At 38.9% G+C, this 16244-nt stretch overlaps 1 protein-coding gene across 1 annotated transcript; it reads right to left on the minus strand.

Annotated features, from left to right (window-relative positions):
- Positions 1-8862: 8862 nt before the first annotated feature.
- rgs5b (regulator of G protein signaling 5b) lies at positions 8863-10495 on the minus strand. The gene is made up of 5 exons (XM_054596202.1): positions 10346-10495; positions 10128-10217; positions 9968-10029; positions 9684-9847; positions 8863-9567 (listed from the first exon to the last, which is right to left on the minus strand). The coding sequence occupies exons 1-5, from the start codon at positions 10387-10389 to the stop codon at positions 9391-9393; spliced, it is 537 nt and encodes a 178-aa protein (XP_054452177.1). The 5' UTR covers positions 10390-10495; the 3' UTR covers positions 8863-9390.
- Positions 10496-16244: the final 5749 nt, after the last annotated feature.

The raw sequence follows: 16244 nt of genomic DNA on the forward strand, positions 1-16244 counted from the left end.
AACATGCTAAAAAAAAGTGTAGATCTGAGGGGAACTGCAGAATTAGTTGATTTTTAATCCGTGGGATTGTCACTATGAGCGACACTTTTCACATCAGTTGATCCGGTGTTGTTAGTATGAAAATTATTTTGATGATAGCAGTCTAACAAAGTCTTTCAAATAGACCAGTCCTTTCTTTAATAATCACTATAGCTGTATACACTTGGCATAATCATTTCATTTTGCAGGATGACGTACAGGAGGGTTTCACCCACATACTGTAGAAAAAAGGCTTTATTCGAGAAACCATCGACTTTGTTTTCCTCTCACCTGTCAGGAAAATATATATATATTTGTTCTATTTTCTGATCAAACTTCAGTCTTGCCATGTGTCCACTAGGTGGCAATCGAGCTCTTTTGATTTTACAGAAAGTAATGCAGCAGCAAAACAACAAGCAAAGGAGACAAAGTCAAACATCCACTTTTATATACTCAGCGTGTTCCATTTCATCCTCCGTGTCCTTCTTTATCATTTTGTGCCACTTGTCTTTCGTTGACCTGTGTCAGGAACCACTCAGTGTGATTGTTTTACTCTCCACCTTGGTGTAAAGCACAGAGGGACTCCATTAAGGTCCAAATGAACAGAGTGCTCTGTTCAGACCCAAATCTCCACCATCACTTTTTATTTTTTGGGCATACAAGCTTAAAGCTATAGTTAAAACAGAAATACTGTGTTCGGTGCTTGAGACCTTTTTCTGTAAATGTCTCCTACCAAGAAAGTGACGTCTCGCTTGGTGCATCCGGTTCCTGCCGCTTGAATGATGTCAATCTTTTCCAAGCAGCTACAATTGCTGGTGACACGGCTTTCACGTGCTGCATAACTTCATTTGTGATGCAGCTCCTCTGTAGAGAAGAGGGGTAGCTTCTTGTGTCCATCTGTATTTTTAAAACACACACCTGCTGTTTATTTGGTTGTGAGCACGCAATGAAGGTCAAGTGTGGCTTCAGTGAATCATCTTGTCTCTTTCTCTTTTCACTTTTTTTTAAGTCATTGATGCTTTTTGTTTGTACTGCATGAAAAACACCATTTTTAATTTGATTCTGAAGTGAACAAATCCCATTTTGGGGGCTTCATGATTTTTTCTCTTGTCACATTAACCTCTTTTTACTGAATAAGCTGATGTGTAAATCTGATTGGTTGATTTTATTTTTTAAAGTTTAATAGTCTACAGCCACACTCTATAAGGCTGTAGTATATTGGCTCTCAGACTGAAAACAGCCCTGCGTTAAAACATCGCAGGGCTGTTTTATTCTTTGTGTGCAGGGGCTGCTTCATGAAGCGGTGAGACATGAAATAGCATCAGGCAGCAACCTCTGCGTTTGAAAATCAATGCCAATGCTTAAGTGCCATAAATCTGCATTATTGGCAACTCCTGTGGTTGCAAAAAGAAGTCTGATAGTTTCAAATATTCTTCAAAACAGGATGATGATCATTTAGTAAATCATGGCATCAAATAGATTAAAATAGATGATAAAGCAGGGTCTGCTTTAGGGGCGTACCTTGTGATTGACAGGATGCTACCACAGGGTTGTTCAGTCTAGGAGTTGTCTGCGTTTTTGTCTTACAACTTTTGTCTTACAACAAAAATATGTTATTAAACAGGCCCTATTATGCCATTTTCCGGGTGCATATTTTTATCTCAAGTTACACTACAACATGAAGTCATAATCCGCCTTGTTTTTCTCATCCTGGCTCTCCTGCAGCACCTTTTCTCACCCTCTCTCTGAAATGCTCTGTTGTAGCGCTTGCTCCTCCCTCCAGAAAGCAAAGTCTGCTCTGATTGGTCAGCTAGCCCGCTCTGTTGTGATTGGTCAACGTTTCACATTTCAAAAAACTCTTCCTGCGGAGCTTCAGCTCCCTCTCTCTCTTTTGTTGTTTGAAGGAGTTTTACGTCACTTCCGTTACATTGTGACCTCATAAAGTTACAGAAGTGAAGGAGATAATTCAATCAAGCCATTTCAGGAGCTCAGGAGCAGTGTGTCTGAGGGGGAGGGTAACTCCTTTTAGGCGTGGACTTCAGGTTTTACACTCTACGGACCTTTTACATGTACAAAAATATATATCACACTAAAGGAGAGGGAAAAAGTGGAAAAGCATAATAGGGCCACTTTAAGCGTTCGGTTGTACTAAGTTCCAACCTCTGGGGTCACTTATGGTTGCAAAAGACCAAGATGGCCACGGCCAAAATGATGAACTTGAGTCTTCAAAATGGCAGTACACAATTCAATGGAAGACTTCAAGTTGACAAAGTCAGCTTCTTGTATACGGTCTATGAATGAGATTCATGAAGCCCAGTTTGAGTAACAGATCTGATAGTTTGGAGCCTTATCAGGCACCATAACAAAAAAAATTATTATATTTTTTCATATCAGGAAAATGATGACGGGGACAGAGTTAAACAGTAAATACATAATTTATGTTACACAGTAACAAAAAAACTCTGCCTCATAGGATAATACACAACGCCCATTGTGTATGTCAGAGCTGTACAAAGCTGACCTTCCCACAAAACCAATTACCTTGTCAATGAAGCCACACACTCCCCATTATTTCTTCTCATTCTTTCAAATGGATGAGGTAGACTTACGTCACACTATTTTCTGGGACTTATTTGTGCTTCACATAGAAAAAGGAATTGAAGGATTGTTATGCATCTCTTAACCTCGTAACGGCCAGTTTATAAAAAGCAACAACAGTCAGTGTGCTATTGAAAAATAAATAAAAAGAATACTGCTAGGGGAGCCAGGATTCATGAAATGCTTATTCATCTTTACAGACATCTTCTTTGGCTCATCACTGCACCGTTAGGGTCTGATTATGTTCTATGTTCCTTTAAGGTTGTTCCTCCTCAGCTTACTCTGGACTTGCTGTTGTGACAGATAGTGATACAGTGTGTTTATTGGTAATATTTAAAGGTGCTGATAGGTGGATTTGTTACCTTTTGAACAAAGCCAGGCTAGCTGTCATGAAGATGATAATGTAATGCTGCTAATGTGATCTAAATCATCACTTAATCTCATGCCAATGTTTTTTCTAATTGCCAGATTCTCAGAGTCTGTACAAAAAAAGCAATAAGCCAAATTTGATTTGAATCAAAAACTTCAGATTCGTGTACCTAAAGCTAGGCTAACCGTCTCTTGGATTTGGCTTCATATTTACTGTATGAACATGAGAGTGGTATTTCTCTTTTTCTCCAACTTTTGGCAACAAAGAGAATAAGCATATTTCCCAAAATATCAACAGTTTGACTGTTTGCACATGTTCTTTGTGGCCGTTCTCAGCTCTTCAGTCCTGTTTAAGTTCCCACTTAACTTATCTGCTTGGGATCCTGATGCTATTAGCTGTATTACTGCATTAGGGTTTGACTAATGTCTCGAGTTGTCCAACATCATGTTATATGACTGTAAAGCTTTTAAGCACTCACAACATTGCATCAAGTCAAATGCATCCTACTAATGTAGAATAAGTAAAGAAACAGTAAACACAACAGACAAATGACTTGCTGGGAAGTGCTTTTTTGCATTAAACTGTCTTATTAGTGGAAGATCTACTCACCTTAAAGCATGCATATTATTGTGGGAAAGGGGTCAGTCCAAAAGTTTGTGGTCTTGTATCTATAAACGTCTTGTTAGCAGACAATCAGCTGGCTTCCCTGGGAAGATGGGGCTTTGACATGAACTTAACGAGGAAGTTTCTTGATTTTTTTAGCAGCAAAATGTTCTGAAATGAATAAAAAAAAAGAAGGAACATCTTATCGGATCACAGTTAACAGCACAGTGGGTTTCTTATTGAACACACTCGCAATAAGACACACTCTTCATTTGTGCACTTTCTATGTGTTTTTGTTTATTTATGTTTTGTCTAAAAACTGCCTTTATAACCTTTTTAAATACAGAAGTGTTTCTACCTATTCCAGCCGTCATGAGTGTACTTCAAGAGGGTGAAACACCCTGGACAGACAAACATCCGCCTACAGTCATACCTTTGGGCTAGTTGGGTGTCCGTTTGGTTCCATCTGATTTGCATGTCTTTGAAATGTATTAGAAACCGCAGGACACCAACAGAGGATGTCTCCTCAGGCTCTACATAATTTTTTTCCTGGAAATTAAAACTAAAAGCAAACATATGTGCCTACACCTCGCAGAGGTGAGTCATCGTTATTTGCTGTACATGGCTCGACTCCATGCTGTCCACATACATGTTGATCTATTCTCATATCTCATTCCAGTGTTTTGGTTTCACTTATAAACAGGTGAAGTGTTTTTCAGACCTTTTTGAGAGAAGGTGCTATTTTCAACAAGTGGACACAAAAGAGAGTATTTATGGTAACAGTTTTTAATTATTATTCTAGTCCACAGTAAATGAAAATGATTCCAACCCCTTGTAGACAATTGAGTTTTTTAGAGTGGATGGGACCACTCAGCTGTGCGGGGTTTGTTCCCTTGGTAACCCGGTAACCATGACTACAGCTCTTTGTTTTTACACTGCTTTCCCAGGTTCAAGCACCATTTGCAATGCTATTAATCACCACTCACACCACAAATATGTATTTAAATGAGGACACTGACTCATTTTTACCATTGAAGTAGGTGCCCAGATCCACAGTTAAACCGAGCTCCACCCGTTTTGTGAAACATTTTGTTTCCACCTCCCTGACACTCAGAGCTGTCCTCTTAAACCGATCCTTGCTTTAGTATTGTAAAAAACAGGCGGTGCAGCCCGTCCCATGCCAGCTCATCCAGGTGTGAGATCCAGGTGTGTCTGTTTACTCTATGCACTGTAAAACTTGATGATCCTGAATGTTTACAAAAGATTTTTTGTTCATAGTGTTATTCCATGCTGGCTGTTTAGCCAGCATGGAATAACTATTTAAAACATGAGAATGGAGATTAGACCTCTGACTTTAAACATATAAATAAAAACATCACAGTAAAACCCAGTCAGTCAGAGAAATGTATTGGGCAGTATAGTCAGTCATTTTGTTATCGTCTTAAGTTGTTTCGCTTCTGGGTAGGCCTGTCAGGATATCTACTGTTGTATATTTCATTAACGATATATTGTCCCAGAATTAATTGGTATAAACAATATTGTTGTCATTTTAGTACCATTTCATACCTCTGATATAATGATAATATAAAAGCATAATAAAGCAACGCCACCAGTTTAAACAGTAATGAACTTTTAAAGATGCTAAATTGGATATTCAGAGCATTAAAATAGGAGCAAACAACTATTTGTTAAGTAAAAACAGAGTAAAGTAATGTTATCTCGGTACAGAATGAAGTCGATCTACCAGCTGTAAGCACTGTTAGCAACAATGGGCCCAGCCACCGCCATGTTTTTATTTTTTTATAAATAACGTTATCTAAAGGTGAAAAGCAACACTACTGAATCATTTCTGTATTTTTCTGAGGGAACATTTTGACCTTTACTTTGGAAGTGGATATGAAAAAATGCACCCTAACAGCTGATAGAATTTAAAAAACGTTCACATGGACAAGAATGATTCTTATATTCCTGTTAAATTTGAATCATTCTAAGTTTCCATTACTATAACACTAAGGTCTGTGTTTGATTAAGTGGTTATCAAAACCATCTGGTGAATCCGCTGTTTTTTTTAGTTTGGCTACGCAGACGGTTTCTTGTTCTTTTTTTCCAGAGGAAAGTCCAGCAGTTAAAAATGGACTGCGGAGTGCGAGTGTTGTAGATTTCCAGGGTATTTATTTTTAAAAACCTTTTTTTTTTCCAATTCCATTGTATTTATCTTAAGTAGTGAATATCTGTTAAAAATGACTAAAGAGATTTACTGAAAGTCGACAGTGGAAAACACTGAAGACAACCAGTGTTGTCAAAGTTGGTTTAATGGAGCGTGGAAATGGACACATTTTGTTACAGCAGGCATAACTTGACATCTTTTTTTTTTCCACTTAGGCCTCCCATTCAGTTTATCAGTTAAGCATAATCTATATTGCCTTACAGGACTGTTTTTCCCATTTTCAGATATAGTAACTCTTCCCCCTGTTCATATCTTGATAATGTCCTTGTGGGTTTCTGGAGTATTTATTCCTCATGTTTGTCTTATTTCAGAATGCTATGAGACCTCAGTCCTCCTCCTCCTTTTTTTAAAGGCCTTTTCACACACAGTGACTTTATTTAAACTTTTTTTCTCCAGTCAACCAGGACAAAGGCAGCGCACACCAGATCAACACCATCGGTTCTGATCTTTCACAATAAAAGCCCTAGACATATAATATTCACAGGCAAATATTTTGCATTTTCATGTTGTTTATTTGTCACGAACCCGGTGAGTAAAAGCCTCAAGGTTTCTTTAACTGTAGTAAAAAGAATATCACTTCCACCACTTCAACTGTGTTGAAAAAACCTGATGGATATCTAATCCTTAGATGGTATGCTTTTTAATATTTGCTAAACAGATAAAATATATTTTATAATGTCTCATTGCAGAGAAAATAAATGAAAAACAGCAACAAAGCACAGGAAATGAGCTAAAAGTACAGTTACGCTCTGACTGCCATTAAATTCAAGATGATTTACCACTCATCATCCACAAATTTATTCATTTCAAAGTTCTTTTGTTCATCCATCTGTATGCAGTTACACACTTGACACAGAGATACACAGCTCAGCTTCACAATAGACTCATTTTCTTTTCTGTACATGATTAGAGTAGGAACCATAGACTTTATATAAGAAGTGTATGTATTCACAACCATTGGTTTATGGACGAGGGTGAGAGAGACGCCGTATTTAGCTCTGGGAGCGACCTTTCAATCAAAAGGTAATTACGCTCTAAAGCGAACACTGCTTTATGGCTAAATTTGACCATAATTTACTAAATAGACATCATGCTGTATTGAAGAAGACTTGAAACTAGCTATTGAGACCATAAAGTCATGTTTACAATGTTTACTGAGGTTATACTGTAAATCAAGTTAGAAGGGTCATTTTCTCATAGACTTCTTATACTAGCGTACGTCTTTTTGCTACCAGAGGAGTCGCTCCCTTTGGCCAGTAGAGAGAATTAAACTTAAAGGCACTTCTGCATTGGTTTCGATTTTCAGAACTGGAGGTTGGCATCTTGTAGGAACCCTCCAGAAAGAAGCTGCAAGCTTGACCTTTACATTTTGTGTATTTTTTATGTTGATCCAAGTTGATCCGTGCCACAGTGAACCTATTATCCTACAGGCTTTATCAAAAAGCTCAGTCCTTTTTCTCTGCCTCTCTGCCTCTCTGTCGCTCTGTGATTATTTGTGTTATTTGTGTTATTTGTGTTTTCATTCATCTCAAAAGTCCCAAAACTCCCAGACTACACCTACATGATAACGCAATATAAAGTGAAATGAAAACAAACGGTCCAAACAAGCCCTGGCCACCCACATTCAGCTGCACCTGATCAGGTCTCCGCACACCTCTTTTCTTTTCCAAAGATATTCTGATAGTTGATGGATTAAATTAGATATGGATCATGAACATCTGCCCAGACAGACTGCTGGAGTCAAAGTGAAAAGCAAACTTATATGTGTGTAACATCAGCTGGTACAGCAAAGAGTAAGTGACAATTTTAAGTCAAGTCCATCTGCTTAGCAAAAAAACAAATCAGTGTTTCTTCAATGAATCTCAGTGAGTGTATGTTTAGTAGAGGCCTCATTACACATCAGTAGTGGCCGAAAGTGACAGCGAGAAAGAGGTATGGAGTGGAAAGATAACCTCTGTCCTTTTCCAAGAGTGTAAGAGCAGTGTTAATGACTTCATCCTTGCCCCTTGAGGGTCTGAGTGTTTGAACAGCAGTCGTCTGAAGGAGAGCGTAGGAGGGGGGAGAGCGGCGAGGAGAGCTGCGAGGTGGACGGAAGGGGCTATAATGGAGGTGGCCATAATCGACAGCAGGAGATGGAGGGAGGGGGCTGATTTACTAAAAGGAGGGGAGGCTGTTGTGACTCACAGGTCGTGAGTTTTGGCTAAGTGGTAAACAAACCTGCCTTTGCAGGTGGTTTCTGTCTCCATGGCAACCGGCCATCACACTCCGATGCTTCCCAGCAATATGCTCTTGTTTTTCTTTTTGGGACCTAACTGCAGCAGCCCAGGTTGGAGTCCAACCTGTGGCCCTTTTCCGCATGGCATCGTCCCTCACCTTCTTTACAGCTGCACTTTCAAATAAAGGGAAAAAAAGTGCAAAATATATAATCTTTTACACAAATGATATAATCTTTTACACAAATTATTTTAAAAAAGTGTTTTGTAAGTACCGGCCAATAAACTTGCTATTGTTAAGAATCGGGAACATCTCTACTGTTCTAGTATGTATATTGTTTCTTTTTCTTATTATTTACTTGGTGAACTGTATTTGTTGTCTTTTATATGTCTATTGTGACCTGTCTGACTAGTGCCTCCTGTAACAGTGAATGGGTGACCGAACTACTTTCCCCTCTGCTGAATAATAAAGTAACCTGTTAATAAACAAGCTGTCATTCTACCTAAATTCAATACCTCCTAATTCAACACCGGCCAATATGACTTACCCTTTCCTTCTCCCCATGGGCCATCATAAAGATTCTTATGTTGATATAAGCACAAGAGCTGACACAGTCACGTCATGTCTTCCTTTCACCAGTCATTCAGACACCCACATGGGAAATGAAACCACTGAGGTCACAGATTAGTTAGCAGCTATAACGGCACACATGAGCAACTCTTCTTCTTTCTTTCTCCTACAAATATTTCTGACCTCACTAACCACATTCCTCTTCTGTGTCGGTGTTGTGAATTTTCCATGGCACAAAATGGAAATCTCTTGTCTCTGGAAATTGGTCATCTTTTATTCAATGCACAATTTTTACATACAGTACTTCAGATAAAAAAACAAAAAGACATTCTCAGACAGTCGGATCAGTTTTCATCACATCATAAAAAATACTTTAAATAAATAATTAATAAATAAACATTAATGCCATTGAGTCTCTCCATGTGGTAGATTTGTGGTGTGAAAGCAACTCATTTTTGTCAATCTGCATTTAATAATTTATGCCACTGTGGCTGTCGTTCATGCAGCGCTGTATGTACATCACAGCTGTCTATTTCAGAGGCAGACATTGCCTGCAGCTCAGACTCTGTCAGTCTTGTCCTCACAGCTTCACGTGTCCTTCAGCTTCCAGCTTTGACGCCGATCTGTACGTGACCTCGGGTCACCAAAATAACTCTGCAACCTGGCGTGAATCTCCTTAGACTGAGGTATTTGTTCCATGTGAACTTTTCCCGGCTCTGCTGTGTGTCAGTACGCTTATGTCCCTTTTACGTCTACCGCTTGCAAGAGAGTTTTTTTTAAGAACAGTATTTTAGCCTGTCTTGGCCTTTCTGCTGAGCTCCAGGTATGTGGAGGACTTTAGAAAGCGAGGGTAGCAGTCTTTCTCCATCAGGGTGTATATTTTGGCTTGGGCCAGATTGAAACAGGACAGGTTGGGATGCTCCATGTTCTCCTTTGTGATGGCTTTGGTAACATGATCAAGATTTACCTGTAGGGCAGCAGAGGAGGTAGAGGGTGAATATCAGACCTTCACAGCGAGACAAGTGAAGCCAGCAGATTAACAGAGCATCCTAAATAGTCTGTATAGGCTGTTATTATATTTACCTCTCTTGGCGCATCAGAGCCGATGAACTCGTCGTAAATTTTCTTGGCTTTGGCGCCCAGTTTTGAAGCTTTCGTTGCCTGGTAGTCGTCGCACGCCAAGTAGAATGTAATGTTTTCCTCACTGAACTCTGAGTGCAGGAACGCTCTGAACAGGCAAAGACCATCTAGGAACAGAAAAGAGAGGGAGAGAAGAGAGTGGTAGGTTAACATCTGGTAGTCATCTCAGAAACATCTGGAATGAGTGAAACATTTGTATTAAGGGTGATGTGGAGGATCGCTCTTACTTTGACTGGACAACAAGTTGTCAAACGACTCCTTCCATTTTAAAGGCTCGTCCACGTTTAACCTGCAGCAACAGAAAAAAAACGTCATTAGGAAAAGTTCTAGAAATTACAGAGGAAAACTTTGACAAGCTTAGAGAGGGAATTTGAACGTATGTCTTACCTCAGTTTGTCATTTTTCTTTGACTGGCCATTGATGCTGTGATCTGACTTTTGGAGTAAACTTCCAAACAAAGCTTTCAGCTCCTTCGCCCTGCCAAGATAAAGAAAGACAGATTGTTACAAAAGGACTGAGTATGAATATTTAAATCCACCTGTCATAGCCTAGAAGTACAGGAATAATTCATTTTCTTTCTTCAAAAAAAGAAAAGTGGATCTCACCTCTCCAGGCATGTTATAGGCAATGATTCAAGTCCTCTGCACATAATGAGATGTTTTGCTGCTTGCTGGTTTGATATTTCCAAAGGTTTCGACAGTTGCTTGTAAAGTATGTAACGTGTTACAGAGTTGCCTTCCTTTCTGTAAGTGAGCAAGCCCTCAGCTGATCTGCCGTCTGCGTGGGAGAGTGACTCTTTATAGGGTAGTCCACTCTGTGACATCACGCCTCTCAGCCAATGAAACGAGATGTGGGAGGATGAGGAGACTCCTGACACTGATTTCCCCCCAGATTTTTTCCTCTCTGACTGAACAGCATGTGTGATTGCGGGTTACGGAAACTGAATAACTTCACTTCTCTCTTAAATGTCTTTGTGCTCAGTCAGGTCGTGTGAATGAGCGAGTGTGTGTGTGGTTTTGGGGATTTGTGTTTGTTCTTATTTTTCAATAGTTGTGAACAGAACTAGATGCTCTCACAAGGACAGAAAAAACCCCTCAAGTGAGGACGCCTCGCCTTTCAATAGAAAATAAATTTAGACTTTGGTCAATAAGCCCCCATTTCTGTCCACATTATACCACATTGTAAATAAACTGAAAACAGGGAAATACATAAATAAACCGAGAAAACTGTAAAAGATATTATACATTATATATTATAATAATAATTATCTATGTATCTGTATGTATATATGCATGTGCATTACAAGACAAAAAGCACAAACTATTCATTAGATTTCTCCAAACAACTCGAACAATTTAATACTTAATTTTATAGTCAACCAATTATTGGGCCCAATTTCTTTATTTACCTCATTATCATCAAATGTTTTCAATAGTTAAGAAATGAAAGTCCTCACAAGTACATAAATATGAAATGTGTTTGTATTATATGTGATATACAGAAAAGCTTTCATTCTTATCTGTCTTCTCTCTTATGGTGTGACCTAGCTAAAGGTAATTGGGTCTTAATTACATTACATTACATTACAGTCATTTAGCAGACGCTTTTATCCAATATAGCCTCGGCGTTGAGAAAGCTATTGTCTATTTAATAAGTAAATCTATTTTAATACCGGACAGAGGTCTGCTAACAGTAAACTCTGATGATTGGTTAAGTTCAGAGGGAAATACTCAGGAAAGGAAAAATCAGATAGCGGATGAGAAGGTGGAGAGCTCATTGAAACTGTCTGAGCCAGCTTCCTCTGCCGGCTGCCCCGAACAATACTTTCCCTCTAACTGGCTGCTTTGTCCGACACAGTTCTGCGTGTCAACAGCAGGTCACTTAAGCCCGAAATAATGAGCCACTCGCCTGCTTCTTCTATTAAAATACAGCTGAACACAGAGAAAGCAACTTCCTATAAGGAGAGTGTAATTAATTTGGCTTCAAGTCAAATGATAAAAATAATGATGTGACAATTGTTTTGGCTGAAACAGAGTTTCAGTCAGGCGGCAACCTCTGGTTCTCAAAAGTGAAGCTGAAGCTGATGCTGATGTTCCTGAAACTTGCATTCTTTCTAAATGCCAACAGGGCGGGGACTCCCCTGGTTGCTAAGGGAAGTCTGATTGTATAGAAATCTATGAGAAATTATATTATCACCCTACTATTACCCTACTTCTCACTTGATTTATTACTGCAGTAAACATTGTGAACATTAATTTATGGTCTCAATTGCTAGTTTCGATACAGCATAATGTTCATTTTGTAAATGATGGTCCAATTAAAAGTAAAATAGATGATAAAGCAGGGTATGCTTTACCTTGTGATTGACAGGTCGATACCACGGCTTTGTCCGATCTGGGAGTTAAATGTGTTTTTGTCTTAAGATTTGAATCCATTCACAGTGGAGTTTCAGGTCATGAAAGTTAGTTTTAACATTTTTGGTCACCAAAAAATGTATTTTTCAGCGTTTCGTTTTGCTTAGCTCCACCCTCTCGTGTCACTTCTGGTTGCAAAAAAACCCAAAATGGAAACGGCCAAAATGCCGAACTTGAGGCTTCAACACGACAGTCGACAAACCAATGGCTGCGTTGCAGTGACTACATCCACTTCTTATAAAAAGTCTATGGTTTAATTTACAAAACTGTTAACACATATGACACCAAACACACAGAAAATACAACATTTATGTTAAATAGGTGCAATGATACGTCACACGGTGAGTTACCAAAGCATTAACATAATATATGTTCCTCTCTGAATTTGAATCCTTGTTGCATTTTAAAATAGAAGGATTGTTATTTAATAAAAGCTGTCATACATTCTCAAAAAATGTCCAATAATGCAGGAGTCAATATTTGAATATGTCATTTAATTTATTAAATATGTTGCCTACTGTAAACATAGGTCACTTAGTCTACAGTCTAACTTCATATTACAGAAAAAACTAAAAGCCTACAAGGCACAATGATCATTGTGACTACACTGCACCAGTTCACTTTCTGTTTCAACACTGACCTTTATAATACTGTAAAATATTTAAAGCCCCTGCAGGTTTAAAATAAAGATAATTAAACTGAAAGACAGTTTAAAGTCAACACTATAAGTAAAAGTGTCTGCTAAATGACTGTAATGTAATGTAATGTAAGTATAAGGTGAAGTTCAGAGCCCCGAACAGCGGATCTATTTTTCGCTCTTGCGTCAGTGTTTTTCTGGACATCTTGTCTGAACATGTTCAGCCAGTGAAGCCTTTCTTTTTGAAGACACTTGACATACTGTACCAGAGTTTTCATTGGCAACTGCTCATTACGAGTTTTATACAGGAAAAAAAAAAACTTGATTCGGCTGGTTCCTGACATTCTGACATTCTCATTTATATCAGAATGTTTTGGTTGTTCTTTCCATTTACGAATGCAGTGTTTGATCATTTGCCAAGATCATGCTGTGCGATTTAACATTTAGCCCCTTTTTGTTACACATGTATTATTTTTCAAGAGAACTACTAGTCACCAATGCATCATAAACCAGAGCAATGCAACAGACTAATACGAATATAATAAGTGCTACAAACTACTACGAATAGGATAAGTCAGTAAACAAATAATTCAATAAGTGTTATAAGTGCAACAACATAAGTGCTTCAGGAAGGCTCAGGGATACTTCTGAATATGAAGCCTCGCCCTCATTGTGCTCATTGGGACAATGCCGACACACATTTTTAAAAAGAAACAGAAAAAAGCTGTGACTCGGGTGGATCGCCGCACTGAGCGACGGGGCAACCTGTGAGGCCGAGCAGCATCAGTGGAATCGGGCGGGGGTGTAGGGCTTGACCAAGGCCTGGAGATAGGAAGGAGCTGTTCCTTTCACTGCCCTGTAATAGCACCAGAGTCTTAAACTGGATTAGTCAACAGGGAGCCAGTGTAGAGAACGGAGAAGGGAAGTTGTGTGGGAGAACAATTGAACACCATGCAGTTTTCTGGACAAGCTCCAGAGGTCTGATGGCCAACGCCGAGGCTATTCAAGTAGTGAGTTGCAGTAGTCCAGGCGGGAGATGACCAGAGCCTGGATGAGCACCTGCGCCGTCTCATCAGTGAGGAAGGGGCGAATCCTCCTGATGTTGTAGAGGAGGAATCTGCAGGAGCGTGTGACCGATGCAATGTTTGCTGAGAACGACAGTTGGTCGTCCAGGATCACACCCAGATTCCTCACAGACCGAGTTGGCGTCACTACGGCATCATCAATGGTGAATTGTTAACATTTAGGTCATTAACTGTGGTCCAAAAACTGTGTCAACAACATGAAGCTGACATTTTTTTCGTGGCCCGGTCTTGCTCCTCACCATTCATGTCTTATAACTTTGGCCCATATATTTTTTTTTCTAATAAAATATAATTTTGGCACATTAATAAAGGCTTTCCTGTCTCTGACACACAGAATAATGGATAAGGATATTTTAATCAAGTCAAGATGAGGAAAAGGCTGTCCCAGCATGTCACGCTGTAGTCCAGATCATAGAGTGTATATAAGAAGTGGACGTAGTCATTACGACGTCACCCACTGGTCTTGGACTGACGTTTAGAAGCCTCTAGTTTTGTGATTTGGCCATCACAAACTTGAATTACGGCCGTAGCCATCTTGGCTTTTTGGAACCAGTGAACTAAAGTGACCATATTTGGACTGTGGAGGAGAGACATAGAGATTACATGTACGGCTCTGGTAGCGGCAGTGACCTGTCAATCACTGTAGGCCGGCTCTAAAGCATACTCCTCTTTATGGTCTATTTTACTCTAAATGGGACTAGGATTTCCTAAACGGACATCATGCTATATTGAAAAGGACTTGAAACTAGAGATTGAGACCATAAAGACATGTTTACCATGTTTATGTAGGTGATAAATTAAGAGAGAAGTAGAGTCATTTTCTCAAATACTTTCATATAAATCTGACTTCTTTTAGCAACAAGAGGAGTTGCCCCCTGCTGGCAAATAGTGTAAATGCAAGTTAATACACTTCCAGATTGACTGATTGATGTTGATGTTTTCAAATTGTATTCTATAAAAATGTTGTATTATTCATTCTCAGCTATAAACATACTTTCAACTGAATGTATCACAACTTTGGAGCCCTTAGAGTTGGTAGTGGTGAGAAGACGCTACACACAAGTGTTAAAGCTGATATAATTAATATCTAATCATCAACAATGGATTTTTATATCAACAATGGATTGCATGACTATTACTACTCAGCACCAAATTATGCAAAAAGAGTTAGCAACTAGCTAATATGGACATACGAGAGTGTTTGTAGGGTAGGCTAATTGGGGACATAGCCAGCAATCCAACAGCAGGCAAGAAGAGAAAATTTGTTTTATAGGAAATAACCAGGGACACTATATGCCACTTATAAGGCTGCATTGTTACGAGGTGACAGTAAACAAAACAGAATTGTCTGTTGGTGACTAGTGTCTTTTCCATATTTATTATATCATTTATGAAATCAGCCAACATGTTTGTCAACCTGTTCTTTTCAATGAACAAAGCACAGGAATGAATAATGCAATGAGATGCCTTATTTTAAAAGGAAAAGAGCACACACGAAAGAGAAGATATTTGGTTCAGACCAAAACAGAGCTTAAAGGAATGTGAATATATATATATATATATATATATATATATTGTACTTAAAAACACAAACATGACTCCAAATGAACAGCAATGTTGCTCTGTATCTGCTGGGTGTGTAAATAAGGGTTTATTGCTGACTTGTCAGCCATAATAAATCTAAGAAATGATAATGTCAGTATTGTTTTTCCAGCTTGATTTTGCTGAGCTTCTGTTGTAAAGAATTTATAGGAAATTAAATGTGTTTATCCACAGTTTTACAGCCATTTCTTTGACCACAAAATGTGTCAAATGTGTCAAGTGTGGACACACACATGTGTTCTGATTGGACTCATGGAATCATGTTTTATTTGCGGAATTAAGGTGAAGTATTCAACATCTCAAGTGGAGATACTTTCTTGACCATGGCAGATCAAGAGAGTAATTTTGTAATTGTTGCTAAGCCTCTCACTTTTTCCCCATATAGGCAGCACAGACACAGAATGGGGCAAGCTGTTTTTGTAGAGATGCAGTTTGAAGCTTCAGTGCAAAGAGGACTATGTTTACTGAACGTTGTTCAGCGAAACGTCAGCTGAGAGCTTTCAGGGCAAATCTGGCTCCATCATTTAGGAGTCCATGCATCAACTTGATCCAGCCTCATTATGTCACATCTATCTTCATGCTGTCAGTTCAAGAACTAAAAATCCGTAATAAATCCAGATATTCACTAATGGCTGTTTTGATGACGATCAACCTAAACTTAACTTGAAAGTTGATTAATGCATGATTCTAATTCATCAGAAAATTAAAGCTGCGTCGTAAAAGTCATTATATTGACGCAGTGGGGACTGTCACTACTTCCTGCCCT

This window comes from Anoplopoma fimbria, chromosome 3 (genome assembly GCF_027596085.1).
Source record: "Anoplopoma fimbria isolate UVic2021 breed Golden Eagle Sablefish chromosome 3, Afim_UVic_2022, whole genome shotgun sequence".
NCBI lineage: Eukaryota > Metazoa > Chordata > Actinopteri > Perciformes > Anoplopomatidae > Anoplopoma > Anoplopoma fimbria.